Consider the following 15,924-nt stretch of genomic DNA (forward strand, 5'->3'; position numbering starts at 1 on the left):
GAAAGAGGAACTCCAGTGATAGGATCAAATCAAATAGGCTTAGGGCCAAAGTCAATAGGATGAAAGTCTTTTGCTCAAGATCACACGGTTCAGGGGAGTTCGTGGTTAAGTCTTTGCCAAGAGTTCAGGATGAAGTTGGTCGGCATAAAAGTTAGTTCAAAGAGTAGAGAAGGACAAGCCCTCGGATTGGAGAAAGGTTTCACACACTTTTCCAGCGGCTGAACGAAACGAACAACTGGAGGTTGAACAGTACCTTAAATGGAGAAGAAGCTGTTGCTGTGGCGGACGTTCCTGGTAGTTCCAGCAGGCTCACAGTTCCTGAAGCGACTGTCGGACAGACACAAAGTAGGTAGATTGGAGGGTCCTGCACCCCCAGGGAAGAAACCAGCAGCGGAGCAAAGCAATGAATAAAAGGTGCGCTCCTTAAAACCCAAGCCGGGTCCGACCTTCCTGGCTATCCGGCCCACTGTAGCTCTGTACAGCGAATTCGACCAGAGGGAGTCCTTGCTTGGAGTTTGGGTGAACTGGTTGGTCCCGCCAGCTCAAGGGAAGAAGATTCTTGGAAGATCCTCTCTGTCGTTGGAGTCTGAAGATTCGGACCTACAGCAGGGCTTCACCGGGCGGTTCAGTCATTGTAGGGGTCCACCTCTGTCAGGTACTCATCGGTTCTTTCGTTCCAGTGGCGACTCTGCTCTTCCAGACCCAGAGACCTGCTTTTTATGCAGTTTTCCCCCATTCACACGGCCTGGCTGTCAATCACACAGCAGGGTGGCTGTCCCGGCCAGTCACTTAGCCAATCAAACAAGAGTGCGACTTGGGTTACCAAGGGAACCCATGGCAGGGGTCCCAAGACCCCTCCCTCACGTCCTGCCTACCCAGACTTTTAGGCACCTAAAGGAGGGCTTCTGCGCAGAAGCCCGCGAAAAGACGATGAACAAAGGAACCACACCTGGTTTGGCGCATAGAGACGAACACGAGAAAGACTTTTCCAAAAAGAAATGGTGACTAAACCCAGCTGGAACAATATTAAAATCGATATGGTCAAGCGGGTTTAAGTTTGAGGCTACTAAGATAGCCTAAAGCAATAACATGGTTATTTAAGATAACCACAGTAGAAAAAATAGGATAGTTACCACTTCCACCAGCCAAGTCTTAATGGAAGAGGCACAGACAAAAAGGGATAAGAATGAACTCTTTCCTATACTCCATGGAAGATGGGGTGTACTGGGTCTGTGGATTAAAGAGACTACATAAAGTTAATGGTAACTTTACATGTTTCTGTGAGACAGTAGTCCGTCCCAGAAAAATTGAGTCAGTGGGAAGTCTGAAAGACAACCCTGTGTCACTGCACTGAAGGTGCTGTGTAACACACATTAAAAAGATGATGCCTATCGAGTAGGTGAGGCTCCATAGCCCAAGATCATATAGAAAGGTAAAACACACACAGCAAAACACATATATGAATGGGAAAAAAGGCTCACTCTCTTACCAAGTGAAAAAAATAAATCCTAGAAATCCAGCAAAGCTGCTGAGGGACTCAGTAGGTAAGGGAAATTAGCCATTTATGAGAATTCTCCCTAACAGGTACAGTAACGTACCTGGGTCTTCTGTGGTCGGCACGAGTTTGCTGCCTCCCTCCGAGCAACTGCTGGCAATATTCAGCTGTTGTCAGACTTGGCGTGAGATGGTGCTCGTGCAAATCAGGGCGCCCCCAGAGAGTCACATAGCCCGTGTGGGCCTCTCCGCAGCTGTCTCTCAATATGTGGCTTCCCGGTCGGTGCACAGCCCTTTCTGGGCCGGCCTGCCTTTTTGACACGAGTCCGGTCACACGCCGCTGCGCGTAAGACAGCAGCTGTGCCTGATCTTCGTGTTATGGGAATGGGAGCACCTCCAACTTTAACCCAGTTATTGCGGTAATGTTCTGATGGCCATCAGTTATGCTCTCTTGGCTCTGCGGTCCTTCAGTCTACAGGATGTCGTCAATGGGATATCTTGTAGCGCGGAGCTCTACAGTCAGGCAACCATTTTCGTTGGCGCACAACAGTGCTCCCTTTTTTAACACATCAGCCCGAAGGTAAGAGAATTTCTAAGGAAACGAGAGTTGGCCATCAGCGATCCTGGGAACTGCCATTGGAACTCTGTCGTCTCGTGCTGGAGAAGCCCGAGACTGTACTGTGCTCCGAGCTCCCATCTTACCCCATGTCCAAAACGTGGGTAAGGGAGACCCAAACTATCGCATCCGCACATATTTGAGAACACTTCTTTCTTCCCTTGAACTATTCCACACCCCTTTTTGCATTAGTTGTGAGGTTTTGGCAATAGGTTTCTTACTATAGGCCCTTTTTATTTTGACACAACACCACTAGGACTAACTTGTTTTTCATTTGGTGGTCGATGCTTGCTCACACCTTATTTAGGTTTAGATTAGGCATTTTTCCAACCCGCACACAGCATTCATGAACTGTGATAACTTGTGTCTGTCTTACTTGTTGTCACCATGATTTCCTCACAACACCCACTCAGGTTATTTTGTTGTGAAGTATAGATATATGTGGGATTGCCTGTAGTCCTAGACAGTGGATTGACAGGGTTTTAGTGGCAGCAGACAAACAAATGGAAAAAGGTGTGGAAGACCAAGAAAAAACACAGGTGGAGGACTGGCTAGCTGAACTGCAAGTTGTATCTAGTTATGTTTTTAAAACAAGACAGGGGAGGGTCTGTATTTGGAATTGTGGGCATATTTTAATGACTTGTTTGGTTAGTACTGAGGTTTCATTCTGTATTGTGGATTTTGATTGGGATAGGGTTACGATATATATGGTTCCGATTTGTGTTTGGTATGTGTGTGTGTGTTCTGTTCTCATTAACTATAGGATTATAATCGTTTGTGCTTTCTGGTAGTGCTTGCAATAGGTAATTAATTATTTGGCCAATTAAATCTGCTGGCACATCAGTTTTCGGTTTTGCTTCCTTTTTGAACTACATATTTGTTTTGATCCTGTATTATGGAGTTCTATTGTCTTGTTTAATTGAAATGCAAAAATAAAAACCTTTATAAAAAAAAAAAAGGAAATTGGGTCTGAAATTAAGATTATGCTGTATCTGGACATTTCTCTAGGTCTGGTTTGTTATTTTAGTGGTTGCTTTGCTGCACGCGTGTTACTTTCAGCAAAATTGCTTTTACTTTTTCATTGGAAAACCATGGAATTTTCCATCACAACATAAGTGTATAAGCAAAATGTCTTGGTGATGGGGGAAACTCACAGCTGCAGTTAGAGAATCAGAGATATTGTGTGAGTGTAAAGTTTATTCATAGATTATATGAAAAAAGAATAATGAAGCCTGTCCTGCCCAATTCTCCTGATCCCTTGCTGAAACAAGAATTGGCTAGAAATTGTTATAAATTATACCTGTGTAAAGAGCAGAGGGGAGGGCGGGGGGTGGGGGGAAGGGTTGTTGTAAGGAACTCATGGTGGCAACACTAAAGACAGACACAAGTGATCACAGTTCAAGGGCATTTATTAAACGATATTGGTAGGTTGGAAAACGCCTAATATCTAAGATGTGAGCAAGCTTCGACCATCAAATAAACAGTCCTAGTTAAGTCTTGTCAAATAAAAGGGCTTATACTAAGAGAAACCTATTGCCAATCCTTACGCTAAGTATAAAAGAAGTGTGGTATAATGTTCACAAGAAAGAAAGAAGGAAGGGTATACAAATATTAAATCATAATGTGGTAGCCAGGGTCTCCCTTCCCCACGTTTTAAGCACAGGACAAGGTAGGATTCTGGAGTAGAGTACACGCTTGAGCTTTTCTAGCATGAGCCAATAAGTTCCGCTCTCAGCTATCGGTGTCTTCGGTGGTTAAGTCTCTTTTGTAAAAACAAGTCTATTGCCTCCGTGGACCTGATCTATCAAAAATAATAAATGGGTTCCTTTTCATATGCTTGCTGGGTGATGATTCACCTCTGGATCGCCCTCTTCCGGGCATCATAAAATAAAATTCCTTTCTGCTTGTGTTTAGTGACAATGCTTCACCCATGTGTCCCCCGCTCCCCTCCTCGGGGCTCAGACCCTCTTGAATGTCAGCCTCCCTCAGTCGGGTTTACTATGGCTTGGTGATGGTTTTTCACTCCTGGGTCCAACTCATCAGAGCGCAGACCCTTCTCGCTTATTAGCCTCCCTTTCCCGGGTTCACTACTGCTCCTCAAAACAATCTCTTCTTGACATTCACAGATCTTAATGTCTTTTTAAACAGATCACTGTGGTCATCCCTCTGCCAGGTTCACTCTTGTCAACACACTATTCATTTGGATTTCAGGCTTTGCCCCCTTTTCATCGGCATCCCTCCATCGGGTCCACTCTTGCCAACTTTGCAAGCTGCACAATTCTTTGAGTAGTTCTCTGTTGCGGGATTCATTTCCCTTAACTTTACATTCATCTGTCGGTCAAATACTTTTGACTGTACAGAGGATTTTACTAGAGCCCTGTATGACCACTTTGACATCTTTCTTGCCTTTCCCAATGCCTTCTGGTAATGGTAGTTTCAACAATAGGGTAATCGGCCAGAGTTTCCCAAGTGAGCACTCACGTGGTGCAGGACTCCTCTTTAGCTGGTTTTCCCCTTTCGTATTAACAGTTCTTTGTACTTTCTTTAATTAGCTGTTTGCTACTTTCTTCAACAGAGTTCGGTTTCTAATTGGTTCTCCCCTCGACTCACTGGCTTTGATGAACTGCTTGGCTTTTCTTCTCTCTGAAGTCAAGCCGGTACCATGGGGACAGGCGTCTCTCCCTGGCTTCATCAGCGGAGGAGGGCCCTGTGTACTGTTGACATCTGCTGCAACACTTTCTGGCTATTGTTCGCGGTGGTACGATTCCTTCCACAGTGGTTTCATGGGCCTGACTCGGAAAGGGCAAGGTCACGCCTCTCCTTGTCACCCTCACGGTTCGTGCCGTCTTTATCCTCTTGAACTGCCATGCTGACTTAGCTCTCTCGTCGTGTGTTCTGCCTTGCTTGTATTGTGCTCTCGTGCTCCACCGTTTATCTCTTTGGGGAAGGGAAAGGGCCGCCAGACGTGTGTGATTCTGGTCAATTGCCTGACTTTGCCTGACCCTTGTGTTGGGACAAGTCAGGGCGACGGCTCTGGTTTTTGGTGTCTTTCGTGGTGTGCAAAAGTATTCATGTCATAAAGGAGGGGCAAAGTGTTTGGGTATCCTACATGGTAGGCTGGGGAAAAGCTGTTATAAGAAGGGGTATTTCATGTCTCACCCGTCAGTGTCCCACTTCCTCTCCCTGAGGACCCCCCACCCAGGTGATCCTCCCTCACTGGTCCACCCCCAGGAACTGAATTCAATAGCGATGGCTGTGTCCTGGCCACCTGGATGACAGATCCCCGGGGACTAGTAAATGAGACACCTTCAGGTTTCACACAGGGTCAGAATGGCGAAGGCACTTGTTGCCATTCAGCAGTGAAATTGCTGTACTTTTGGTTATTTTTTTTTTTTATTTTTTAAATTTTTTTTTAGACTGCAGCTTCGTTTTGGGGGGAAATAAGCAAAGCGCACTGATTCAGTGAATTGAGAAAGTGCAAAGATTGCTCAAATTAGGAACTCAAGTGGCTCCTAAGCATCAAACAATGTGGGTGTTTCTAGTAAAGAAGAAAACATGAGGGTGGAAGCTTACACTGGAGCTTGGCTTTTTCAAAAAGCAGACTTTTAAAGTTATTCATATTCAGCAGATAAGCATTTCCCTTCCTCAAAGCAGTGGTCACCAGTTTACCAATAGACATTCCAGATTCTTACTTCAACATTACAGGCAGGAAATGAATATTATGTGTGCTGGGATGTTGGTATTGCTGTTCAAATTCGAACCAATTCGCCTCTGGGTTTTGCCCTCAATTGTCACTAAATGTTTGGCTGTTGTAGCGGCTCCTTTCTGGTGCCGGCACTATAAAACCTAAGCCTAGCTATATAGTGCCGGTCACTAAAACGAAACAAACCACTGGCTTCCGGTTGGCTGAACGAGATACTGACCTAATGCTTTGGTACCACTTACCCCAAACAATGTTTGAGCTACAGTCATGGTTAAATATTGGCTGAATCATGTAGCGTGGCACTTATGGTAAGCCAATGCTAACTGGCAACAAAAGCCTGAGTTCCTTCACTGCAGCAGTGTTTCCTCAAATGATTCTGGTGGTGGTGATGGGAAGCCACTGGAAATAGTTGAGTGCATCAGTGCTGTTGAGTTCCTACAATTCTGGTACCAGAAAATGTCTTTGTCCAGTGGTCAGTTATGGTCAGAAGCCTACTACATGGAGTGCTTTGCTTCTGTGACGCTAGGCTTGGGGTTTCCTTGTCACAGCTTTCCGGCTGTCCTATACTCTTGCCTTTGTGACTTATCTGCAAAGTGATATGTGACAGAGTTCCCTACCGGCTTTGATGCCTTTAAGGGATAGGGGGACCATGTGGGCTGGCTACTGTCGCCTGCAAAATGATGCTGGATCTGCGACCGGTTTCAAGAATCTCTTAATCCCAACTCTCCTTAGAGAAATGGCAGGGAATTGTCATTGGGAACCATCTACAAGCTTTGTCCCTTTAAGGGACTCTTGAGATATACCAACCAAATACTGAGAAGCCGGGAGATCTTTGGTCAATGAACGTAGGGATGTGTACCTTGTGGTGAAAGGGAATTCAAGCAGAAGCTTTCCGGGTTGAAGTTTGCGTTTTCTGGTTGCAGGTAAACCTCCTCTGAAACTCATGGGTTTGTGAACTGCAGAGACTCCAAAAGAGCCCAGATCCATGCCCAATGGCTGGCGCTGATGGAATTGGTCCCAGCTAACTGCGCCACCCACAGGAGGTAAGGGGTGAAGCAGATATTACTGTCAAAGGACTGTCCGAGTTGAAACCAACTAATAAACATTGTGTAATGAATATTCACGCACACCTGAGGGGAATGGTCCGAGGGGTGGTTTCAACACACAGGGAAAGCCCCCCATAGAAGTGTTTTGGCAGAAGCTCAGAATCCAGGAGCTGAGCCATGGAGGAAAGCATTGTGGAAGTGAGCAGGGATAAGAAGGGGATGCTGGTGTGGGGGAAGCTGGAGGAGAGGAAAAAAGTGGTTGGAAACTAACGGCGAAGGATCAAGCAGAGACAAAGACATTTGTAACATAACATTTGTCTTTCAGGTTAGATTGCATATCTGAAACCATGGGTCTTAAATAATAATCCACACATTTGGGTAGTTCTACGAATGATGATAATCCCTAAACTTTAGGATGCTCGGCTGGGTCTCCAGTCTTTTATGAATTTGGGAATGAGTTAAAAAAAAAAACAGGAATGCGTCCTTCTTTGTAAAAAAGATTCAGCCTCTTTATCTGCTTACCCACTCATGTTAGGTCTTCAGTGACTTTCTTCGTAATCTCAAATTGGGTCTTTTCAGTGTGTTTTTTTTTGCTACTATTATCTGCTAATGACCTTTTGCATTCTTCTATATATGCGTCTCTATCAGTTATGACTATTCCTCCTGCTTTGTCTGCTTTCCTGATTACTTCCAGATTTCGCTTCAAATCAGCACCTCTGAGTAAACAAGAACATCAGAATACATACATTTTGACTTGATGTGTGCTCTTAAACTAAAAGTCAAGCTGGGCTTTTGTGACTGACTCGTCATAATCCCTTTGACTGGGCCTTACAATGTTTTAACCTTATCCCAGCATATTGTCAAGGAGTTTGTCGCACTGAGCAGTATCAAAAATGCTAACCCCATTCACGCATGAGGTTCTGGTGGTAAACCATCACAGAAATACCAGGCCTTTGACTACTTTTCTGTAATTGAGCCCAAACTGCGCCAACCCTATCAACCTTATGTCTGCCTGGTTGACCTTGTACCAGATCAACCGATAACCCCATGGGCAGATCTATTCCCTCGCAGTGCAGAAAGAGAAAATTCTTAAGGGCTAACTGGAAGACTCTCTGAAGGTTTATAGAGAGTTCCACCTAGCATACATAGTTCTCGGATGTAATAAGTTTAAAGCACCCTTTTCAGGAAGAGTGAGAACCCCTTGCACAAGGGCAATGGCACCCCCTATAGCAATGTTGGTGGTCATAGAATATTGCTGCATGAATTCAACAGGCATTGCTTCCTGGGCACAAAGGCCAAGAGTGAGGCTAGAGTTGGGCAGGTAGCATTTTGGAGCTTAATTTACCCTCTTGGCCCATGACATTCAGAAATGTATGTTGATACCACTTTTCTATCTTTTTAAGGCCTATGACTTCATATAAAAGAGAATGTTGGAGAAGGAAGATGTTACATGCCGCTATAGTTATCGAGCATCGATATCTTTCATACATTAGCACGTGGCCTACCTTCCTTAAAAAATGCAACTCATATGCTGAACACTCCAGTGCATTATCAGATTCAGATGATCACTTATGGGGGCTGAGCTAACATTGAACTCCCTTCACTGGCTGTATGATAAAAGGCCCAAAATTAGATGGTTGGTCTATTAGCGTGCAGGCTTTTGTTTTAAACTCCTTTTTGTGTAAGAATTCCCAGCCATTTGACTGAGAATAGTCAGAGCCTGTGAATGTCTGAATGATACCAATGCTGAATAAGTATAGCTAAAGGTAAATAACATATGCTTGTATAGCTCGTTCCCGTTCCACCATTCTCATGGGTTGTCTTCTCATGTAGGACATTACTCCACTTGTATGGAGGTCAGGAGATCATAGTTGGGCTTTTCGATTTTCATTTGAATCCGATAAACCATGTAAAAACACCACCGGGAGGAAAAGTGCCTCTTAACCGAGTGGTGCCTTGGTGTGAGCAAGGATGGGAGGTTGTTTTCAGGGGGATTGAGGGTGTAGAGGTGGCTGGAGAGGGGGCCTGTCTGTGTGCCTGCCTGTATGCTTTCACCTGTGGCTTCCGCTCCTGTACCTGACCTTATTCAAAAACATGTCAAATTTCTTTGTCATATCGTGAAAAAAAGGAAATAAAAAAACACTTCCCAGTGATCAGGGGCACATTTGACCCATTTCTGTGGCTGCTGATTCACGTCTTAATTGGCCACATTACTCAAAATAGTCCATGACCACCGACAAATATTTGTGTTTACAAAAAAGGGTTTAACATAGATTTTACAGTATCTTTGTGTTCAGAATACCCTCCGCCCCCCGCCACCCCTCTTGAATGTAGGGTTAGAACAACACATGCACAGGCACCAAACATCAGGTTTTTTTCTATAAAAGAACGTTTTTCGGTGAGCAATTCAGACTTCATGTGACCATACATTCACTCACCCTCAAAAATAAAGATATCTCAAAATTTGACACAATTCCTCAAAATAGCCCCCAGATAGTGACAATTCCTTTCTTTCTCCAACTATACAAGTATGTAACCTAGATTTTGCAGCATACTTATCTGTGCCCCCAGGCTGCATTTTTGGCTATTCCAATATATGTATTGTTAGAATAAAACGCGCACAGGCACTGCAAAATCCTGCCTTTTTTGAGACTACTCATTCACTTGGCCCCAAAAATAAAAAAGTGCCCCTGAAATTTGCCACACTTCCTGTAAACAGCCCCATACCACTGACAAATACTTGTTTTTCTTTTACAAATAAAAACAATGCAACATTGTATTTGCAGTATCGCCATTTATGCTCATTGCCTCTTTGCTTCTGTTCCTGCACACATGTTGAGATAAGGCAAGCAACAGGTGAGATGGAGGTGTACGTCTATGGAGTCGGCAACAAAGTACATTGTTGCACAGTATTGTTGCACTTTTAAGGCACTTCTAACTCCAGCTCACTGAGGCCCAGCCATCCCTCCCTAGTTTCCACGTGAATGCCTGTGTGAAACTGACCAAACCAGGTGACCTCATCAACATAACATATATTGCACATCATCCATTTTGTTTTTTTGTTTTACTAAATTGCTATTTCTTATAATGGGGATTTCTATGGTACCATCAAGTCTCAAAGCCTCATGCCACTTCCTGTAACAATTTTCTATGATTTTAAACTGATGTCAATACATATGCAAATTAGGGCCTCTATGTTCTTTGTTACATAGGCCCCCGCACATCATAGGACCTGCCCTGGATATTGATAAAGGGCATCATTCTGTACACAAAATTGCCTGCATTCTTTCCAGTGGCAGGGTCTCACTGACCTCTGTTGCTGGCTTTCTCAGCAGAAGTTTGTCTACCCTTTTTGACACGGTTCCCTCAATAACCTGTCCATTAAGAAAATTGTATATCCTGTGATATTTCTATTCTAAAAAGTATGTATTTTAATAAATGTATGCTTTTCATATACACTGCAAAAACACTGTTTTGCCCCATTATTTTCCACAAAAAAGATAAACGATGATCTACACAGATTTTAAAATTTTGTGAAAACAGTGGAAAACACCACTGAAATTGACATAGCATTAGCACTGAAAATCAGAGACTATAATGTTAGTCTGACAGTGGTCTTCAACCTTTGGCTCTTCAGATGTTTTTCACTAGAGCCCTTATCAGTACAATCCAGCATAGCCAGTTGTGACGGATCATTGGAGTCATAGTCCAATGACATCTGGAGAGACACAGGTTGCAAACTCCTGGTCAGAGTACAGTAGTTGACACAGTGAGTAAAGTTTCTTTCTAAGTCTTCCAAGATCCTTTTCTTCAGAACAAGGGATATTTAAATAATTACAATTTATCCGAGACAATGCCGTACGCAATTACATGCAGTAGCGTTTTCCTATCTTGAAGTTTAGATGTGAAATTGCCAACTATTGAAAAGGGATATTTCCAGGTATGTTAAACATTTTGTACACTTTGCTCTTTACAGTTATCCAGAAAAGAAGAAAAAACGTATTGAAGAACCAAGTGTTCCTCTGTTACACAGAGGGGATGCTTGGGGGCAATGCAAAGGTGGACAGGTGGTCAACAGTGTATGCCCATGCATTGATAAAGATCTGTCGTCAACAAGTGAATTTGAAATTTCATGTGAAGAAATGGAGCAGATAAGCTGTGAGCAGCAGTCTGAAAATGCACGGAAGGCACTACAAGATATAGAAGACAGGTAAATCACAGGTTGTGGACGTATGTACTTCAAAACCTCTGAAAAAATCTGTTTCTTTTTTTATATAAGGATAAAAAATGTTAGATTGTTAACGACAATCATTAATCTCCATCTTGGGGTCTTCATTATAATCTAGAATTGCAATTTCTTTGGTTCCCGGAACAAAATTAATTAGGGATATTTTAATTTGAAATATATCCAGTACGCAAACAGCCAATCATTACAGATATAACAGAACCCAGCTAAGTGCCAGATTAATAGAAAAAACGTTAAGTCTGCACCAACTACTTTGCGCTCTAAAAACTTTGCACATATGAAAAAACTTTAGCGCTGGGAGCCAACTAATGTATTCTAAAGCGCGCAGTAACCTGCAGTGCAATAAATAACACGTTGTGCCTGGAACGCCCCTAACACACCCCCACGCGTGCAGACACTTTGCGCTGGGCAAATGTCAAAAAGTAATCTAGGAATATGAACAAGTAATTAAAACACCAACCCCTCAAAACTGCGGCCTGTACCCCCTAGCTCAAAGCAGCAACCCGGCAAAGGTGCAGCCTGTCCCCAGTAGCCTGGCAAAACTGTGGTCTGTACCCCCTAACTTAAGTAAAGTTAAGTAAACTGTAACCTAACTCAAAGCAGCACCCGATGAAACTGCGCTCTGTGACTTAAAGCAGCAACCCGGTGAAACTGCAGTCCATATACCCTAACCCGTGCAGCACCCAGTGACTGCATAACTAGCAGTTCACACTCCTCCCGCTCCCCACATGGACCTCTGCCCAACCTCCTCAAGCCCCCCTGCTACTCTCCCCTCCTTCACTACCCCCACTGACCTCGGCCCCAACCCCAAGGCAGCCTCCTCAAATCCTGCCTCCACTCACTACCCCAAAGACCTCCACCCTATCCCAGGCAGCCCCCTGCTACCCTGTCCTATTCCCACTTCCCCCACCTACCCCGCCCCAACCTCAGGAAGCCCCCTCAATTCCTTCCTCCTCCAACTACCCACTACCCCAGGAACCCCCTACGAGTTTGCCCTCCTCCCACTGACCTCTGCCCCACCCAGCCCTCTGCAACTCCGCCCTCCTCCAACTATACCCATTGACTTTCGCTCCACCCCATGCAGCCCCCTGCTACTCCACCCGCCTCCCACCACCCGCTAGTCCTCATCCATACCAGTCCAATGTGGAACAACCTACCTCAACTCCTCTGGAATGCCTCCACCATGAAGTACACCTCCAACATGATCAACTTGGACCACTGCCATTGAATACAGGACTGTAGCTTCTTCCTGGTAGAGCACACTCGGCTGCACATCAACAGGACAGCATACTGTTGCACCAGCGACTCTTTGACATCTCATGTACATTTGACATAAGTAATGGAATGTGGAATTTGTATAGTGCCATTGCAATGGCCTCAAAGTGCTGTAGGTGAATGCTCTTAGAGGACCGAAGTACGAGAAATCTGAGATTGGTACGAGTGATTTAGAATGAGTCTGCATTTTAGCCTGTACAAAGGTAGGTAGATGGGGGTGACTAACGACCCAAGCAGAACAGGCTTGTGGTTGGGTGGTGTGAAGGCTGTCCGAGAGTGTGCAAGTGAAGGAGACTGACAATGTGTCCAGCTGGACTGAATAATCAATCACAGAACTCGGCTGAACTCCAGTGGCCAAGGTAATACACGATGGGAGAGCAGGTAGTGGGTGATTGCAGATGTGTGCGGGTGGATGGCCGTCCCTTGGGAGGGATAAAGCAATCTTCCATCGAGTGCACAAGTAATGAGTGTAGCCTGCTCATCCTCAGCGAGGCCACATCCCGCTGGAACACCCCCAATGCTAAATACAGTGAATGAAGTGTGGGCACATCCACATTGACAAGCGAGTACCCAAAGGAGCACCGAAATATCAGTGGACCAGAAAGGTGCTCAACGAACAATAAACTCAAGCCCCAGTAGTGAATGGGCAGTGGTGAAAGAGCTGGCACCAGATATAACAAACAACCAAGCCATGTCGAAATACACTTGAAAAAGTGGTTACCCATCCCCAATGAGAGACTTCAAACACCGTTATGATGCGTCTGGCACATCACCATTCTTGTATGCACACCATTACACACACAACAAAGAAAATTCCATCTACACTAAAACAATCACAAACACTCAGTGCCCCTGCAAAAGGAATGGAGTCAGATAAAAGGCCATTGAACCTCCAGCCATCTGATGGCCCCACTCCTACGTGTGAAACACATGTACAAATGTACAAGTGACACAATGTCAAGCACTGACAGCCCACATCACCAAACACTTTCACCAATGGAGTATAAACTCAACCACAGCATATCTCTCATACATCCACACCATGTACACAACTCAACAACATTATCTGTATTGCAAAGCATGCATGTAGGCAAACATCTGTGCATGATAAAGCTGTCAAAAACTTGCATCCTGGAAACCACCAGGGGGTGCGGACCAAGGTGGCAGCGTAGTACGGAGCTCTGCCAAATACTATCCTTTCTTTGAAGATTGGGCTTCCTCCCCAGTGCAGGAAAGCGCTGCCTCTGCACGGGAAGCCAAGGGGAAGTGCTGGGGACTGGTGGTCAGTGCTGGTGTTCTGACTGCAGTAGAGTTATGCGGTACTCTTGTCCAAAAGAAGGCCGGCATGGCAAGCAAACAGCTAGCTGCGGACGAGGTTGGCCTGAGGGGAGTGGCCAGACCCATGCGGGAGCCGGAGCATCCCCATAGTGAGGACGCAGGGAGACAACGCTGCTGGTGAACAACTGCCGGCCGTGGAGAAGGTGGCCCAGGAGGAGCAGCTAGTACTGTGGCGGAGCCGGAGCTTACCCGCAGTTGGTACAAGAGAAGAGGCGAGTGTGGCAGCCCATGGCAGACGAAGGGGAGGATGGCCCACGAGGAGGAACCCAAACCGCGGGTGATCCGCAGCTTCCCTGCAATGAGTACGCTGCGGAGTGAGTGCCCTGTTGTCGGTCAACTGACCTAGCTGAGCGCTCCGGGAGCCTAAGGCGGGCAGCTTCCCTCAGACCAAGTAGGGGAAGTCGCACACATGAGTGAAGAGCAAAGCAGCGACTCTGGCAGCATTGCTGTGAACGCTTTTCAGGACAGTGAGGAGGCCCAGTGAGAGTTGAGGGTTGGAGACCCTTCAGAGGGTAGGCCCCCAAAAGATTGGTGAAAAAGGTGTTTTTCAACAGCCTGAAAGGAGGTGCGTTAGAGGTTGGTGCCAAGCGGTGACTGGTGAGAGTGGAGCATGGCACAAGGTGAGCGACGTGGAAACCTTGGGGTTTTGATTCCCAGTGTTTTTGCAATGAGTGTGGAGGAAAAGTGGGTAAAGGCGAGTGGGCACCCCAGACAAGAAAGACACTGACTGAGGAAGAGAAGAGGGCGCCCATGGGGGTCCAGTCCCTGCAATGCTACCGGAGGGGGGTCCAAGAAAGGCTTGAGGAATCTACCGGACATAAAGGGAGAAATGGAAGAAGGGTAGGGCATGCCCCACCTAGCAAGAGAGGACCCGAATGAGATCTTCCAGGAGATCTGTGACCTTAAGGGAAGGGTGGATAAGTTGGAGGACAAGTTGGAAGGGATGGAGAACAACCATTTGCAAGTGGACCTCCTGGACATGAAGTATGAGGCTAGGTTGACTGACTTGGAAACACGAGAGGACGACACCCCTTTGAAGCTTGACAACCTCGAAAATAGGGAGCACCGCAACAATCTGCACATTTTAGACCTGAAGGAACAGAAGGGGGAGCCGGCGGCGGATGTGGAAAGGAAGGTGCAGGGCATGATCAACACTCTTATCCTCTCGGAAGGTGGGAAGGAGGTCCAGCTGGAGAGGGCCCACAGAGGGGGAGGAGGGGGCAGAGGCCCAAGATCGATTGTTGTCAGTTTCCTCATGTACAGGGTCAAGTAACAGGGAGAAGATGGAGGTCCTGCAGAGGGCAAAGCGAATGGGGAATGTCCAATACAAGGGGACCTCGGTTAAAGTGTTCCGGGACCTTTCAGGACTCACATTGTCCCGTCGAAGAGACTGTTGCCCCCTCACACAAAGGCTGACTAAGAAGGGGATCCAATATCGTTCATCATTGCCATTTGCTTTGACATTCGAGAGGGGCGATACAGACTATTTGATTGCCAGTGGCCAGGAGGCACAGCAGGTATTACAAACCTTGAAGGATGAGGTCCCACACCTGGACACATGTTGGGAAAATTGTGAGGTGCCTGTGGAATCAGAGCAGAGGAATGAATTCCTTGCGAAGAGAAGGAAGCTGGGTGGTAGAAAATACAAGAAATGTAACACCTCCCCCTCCAGTGAAGTGACTATGATCTGAATATGAGGAGTTCAGAGGTTTTCATGGCCAAAAGTGTGCTTGCTGTAAACTGGGAGGAGAGATTTGTGATGCTGGAAATGCATTGCAGGGACAGGGCCTCCCTGTCCTTGTTCTGTAGTTCTTTTTCATGTATGTTCTGTATTGTTTTCTGCCCAGGAGTCCATGTGATTTTGAGGTGGGAGTATTTTCTCCCTATTTTTAAACTTTGAGAGTAAATGTGATTTTTAACAGTAAAAATTACTTTTCTCCTTTGCAAGAGTAAAATGTATGTGACATCCAGCCAATGTGTACAAAAACCGCATGGAAATCATTACTAATCGGCAGCTTTCTGCATTGTGACAGAATTTCTGATGCTTGTTAATCTTCTTAGAATCGCATGCTGTGCATATGGTCCGACATCCAGTGCTAACCGCAGAGTATTGCATTTTGTCTTTCGGGGACCGATGGGGGACGTCAGCATAGGCGTGTCTGTAACACTATCCCTATCGTGATGTGTAGTTTACCCAAAATCCCTC

The 15,924-nt window shown here is 45.7% G+C and overlaps 1 protein-coding gene across 4 annotated transcripts in view; it reads left to right on the plus strand.

Moving 5' to 3' along the window:
* The window catches only part of CCDC117 (coiled-coil domain containing 117), a 519,424-nt gene that overhangs the window by 222,652 nt on the left and 280,848 nt on the right, over positions 1 to 15,924 (plus strand). For all 4 annotated transcript variants that reach the window (XM_069619165.1, XM_069619164.1, XM_069619166.1 and 1 more), the window contains one exon: positions 10,836 to 11,069. In XM_069619165.1, coding sequence (XP_069475266.1) covers positions 10,836 to 11,069 — 234 coding nt within the window. The remainder of the gene's footprint in view (positions 1 to 10,835; positions 11,070 to 15,924) is intronic.

The sequence above is a fragment of the Ambystoma mexicanum genome, chromosome 10 (assembly GCF_040938575.1).
Source record: "Ambystoma mexicanum isolate Mex_15411 chromosome 10, UKY_AmexF1_1, whole genome shotgun sequence".
Lineage (NCBI taxonomy): Eukaryota > Metazoa > Chordata > Amphibia > Caudata > Ambystomatidae > Ambystoma > Ambystoma mexicanum.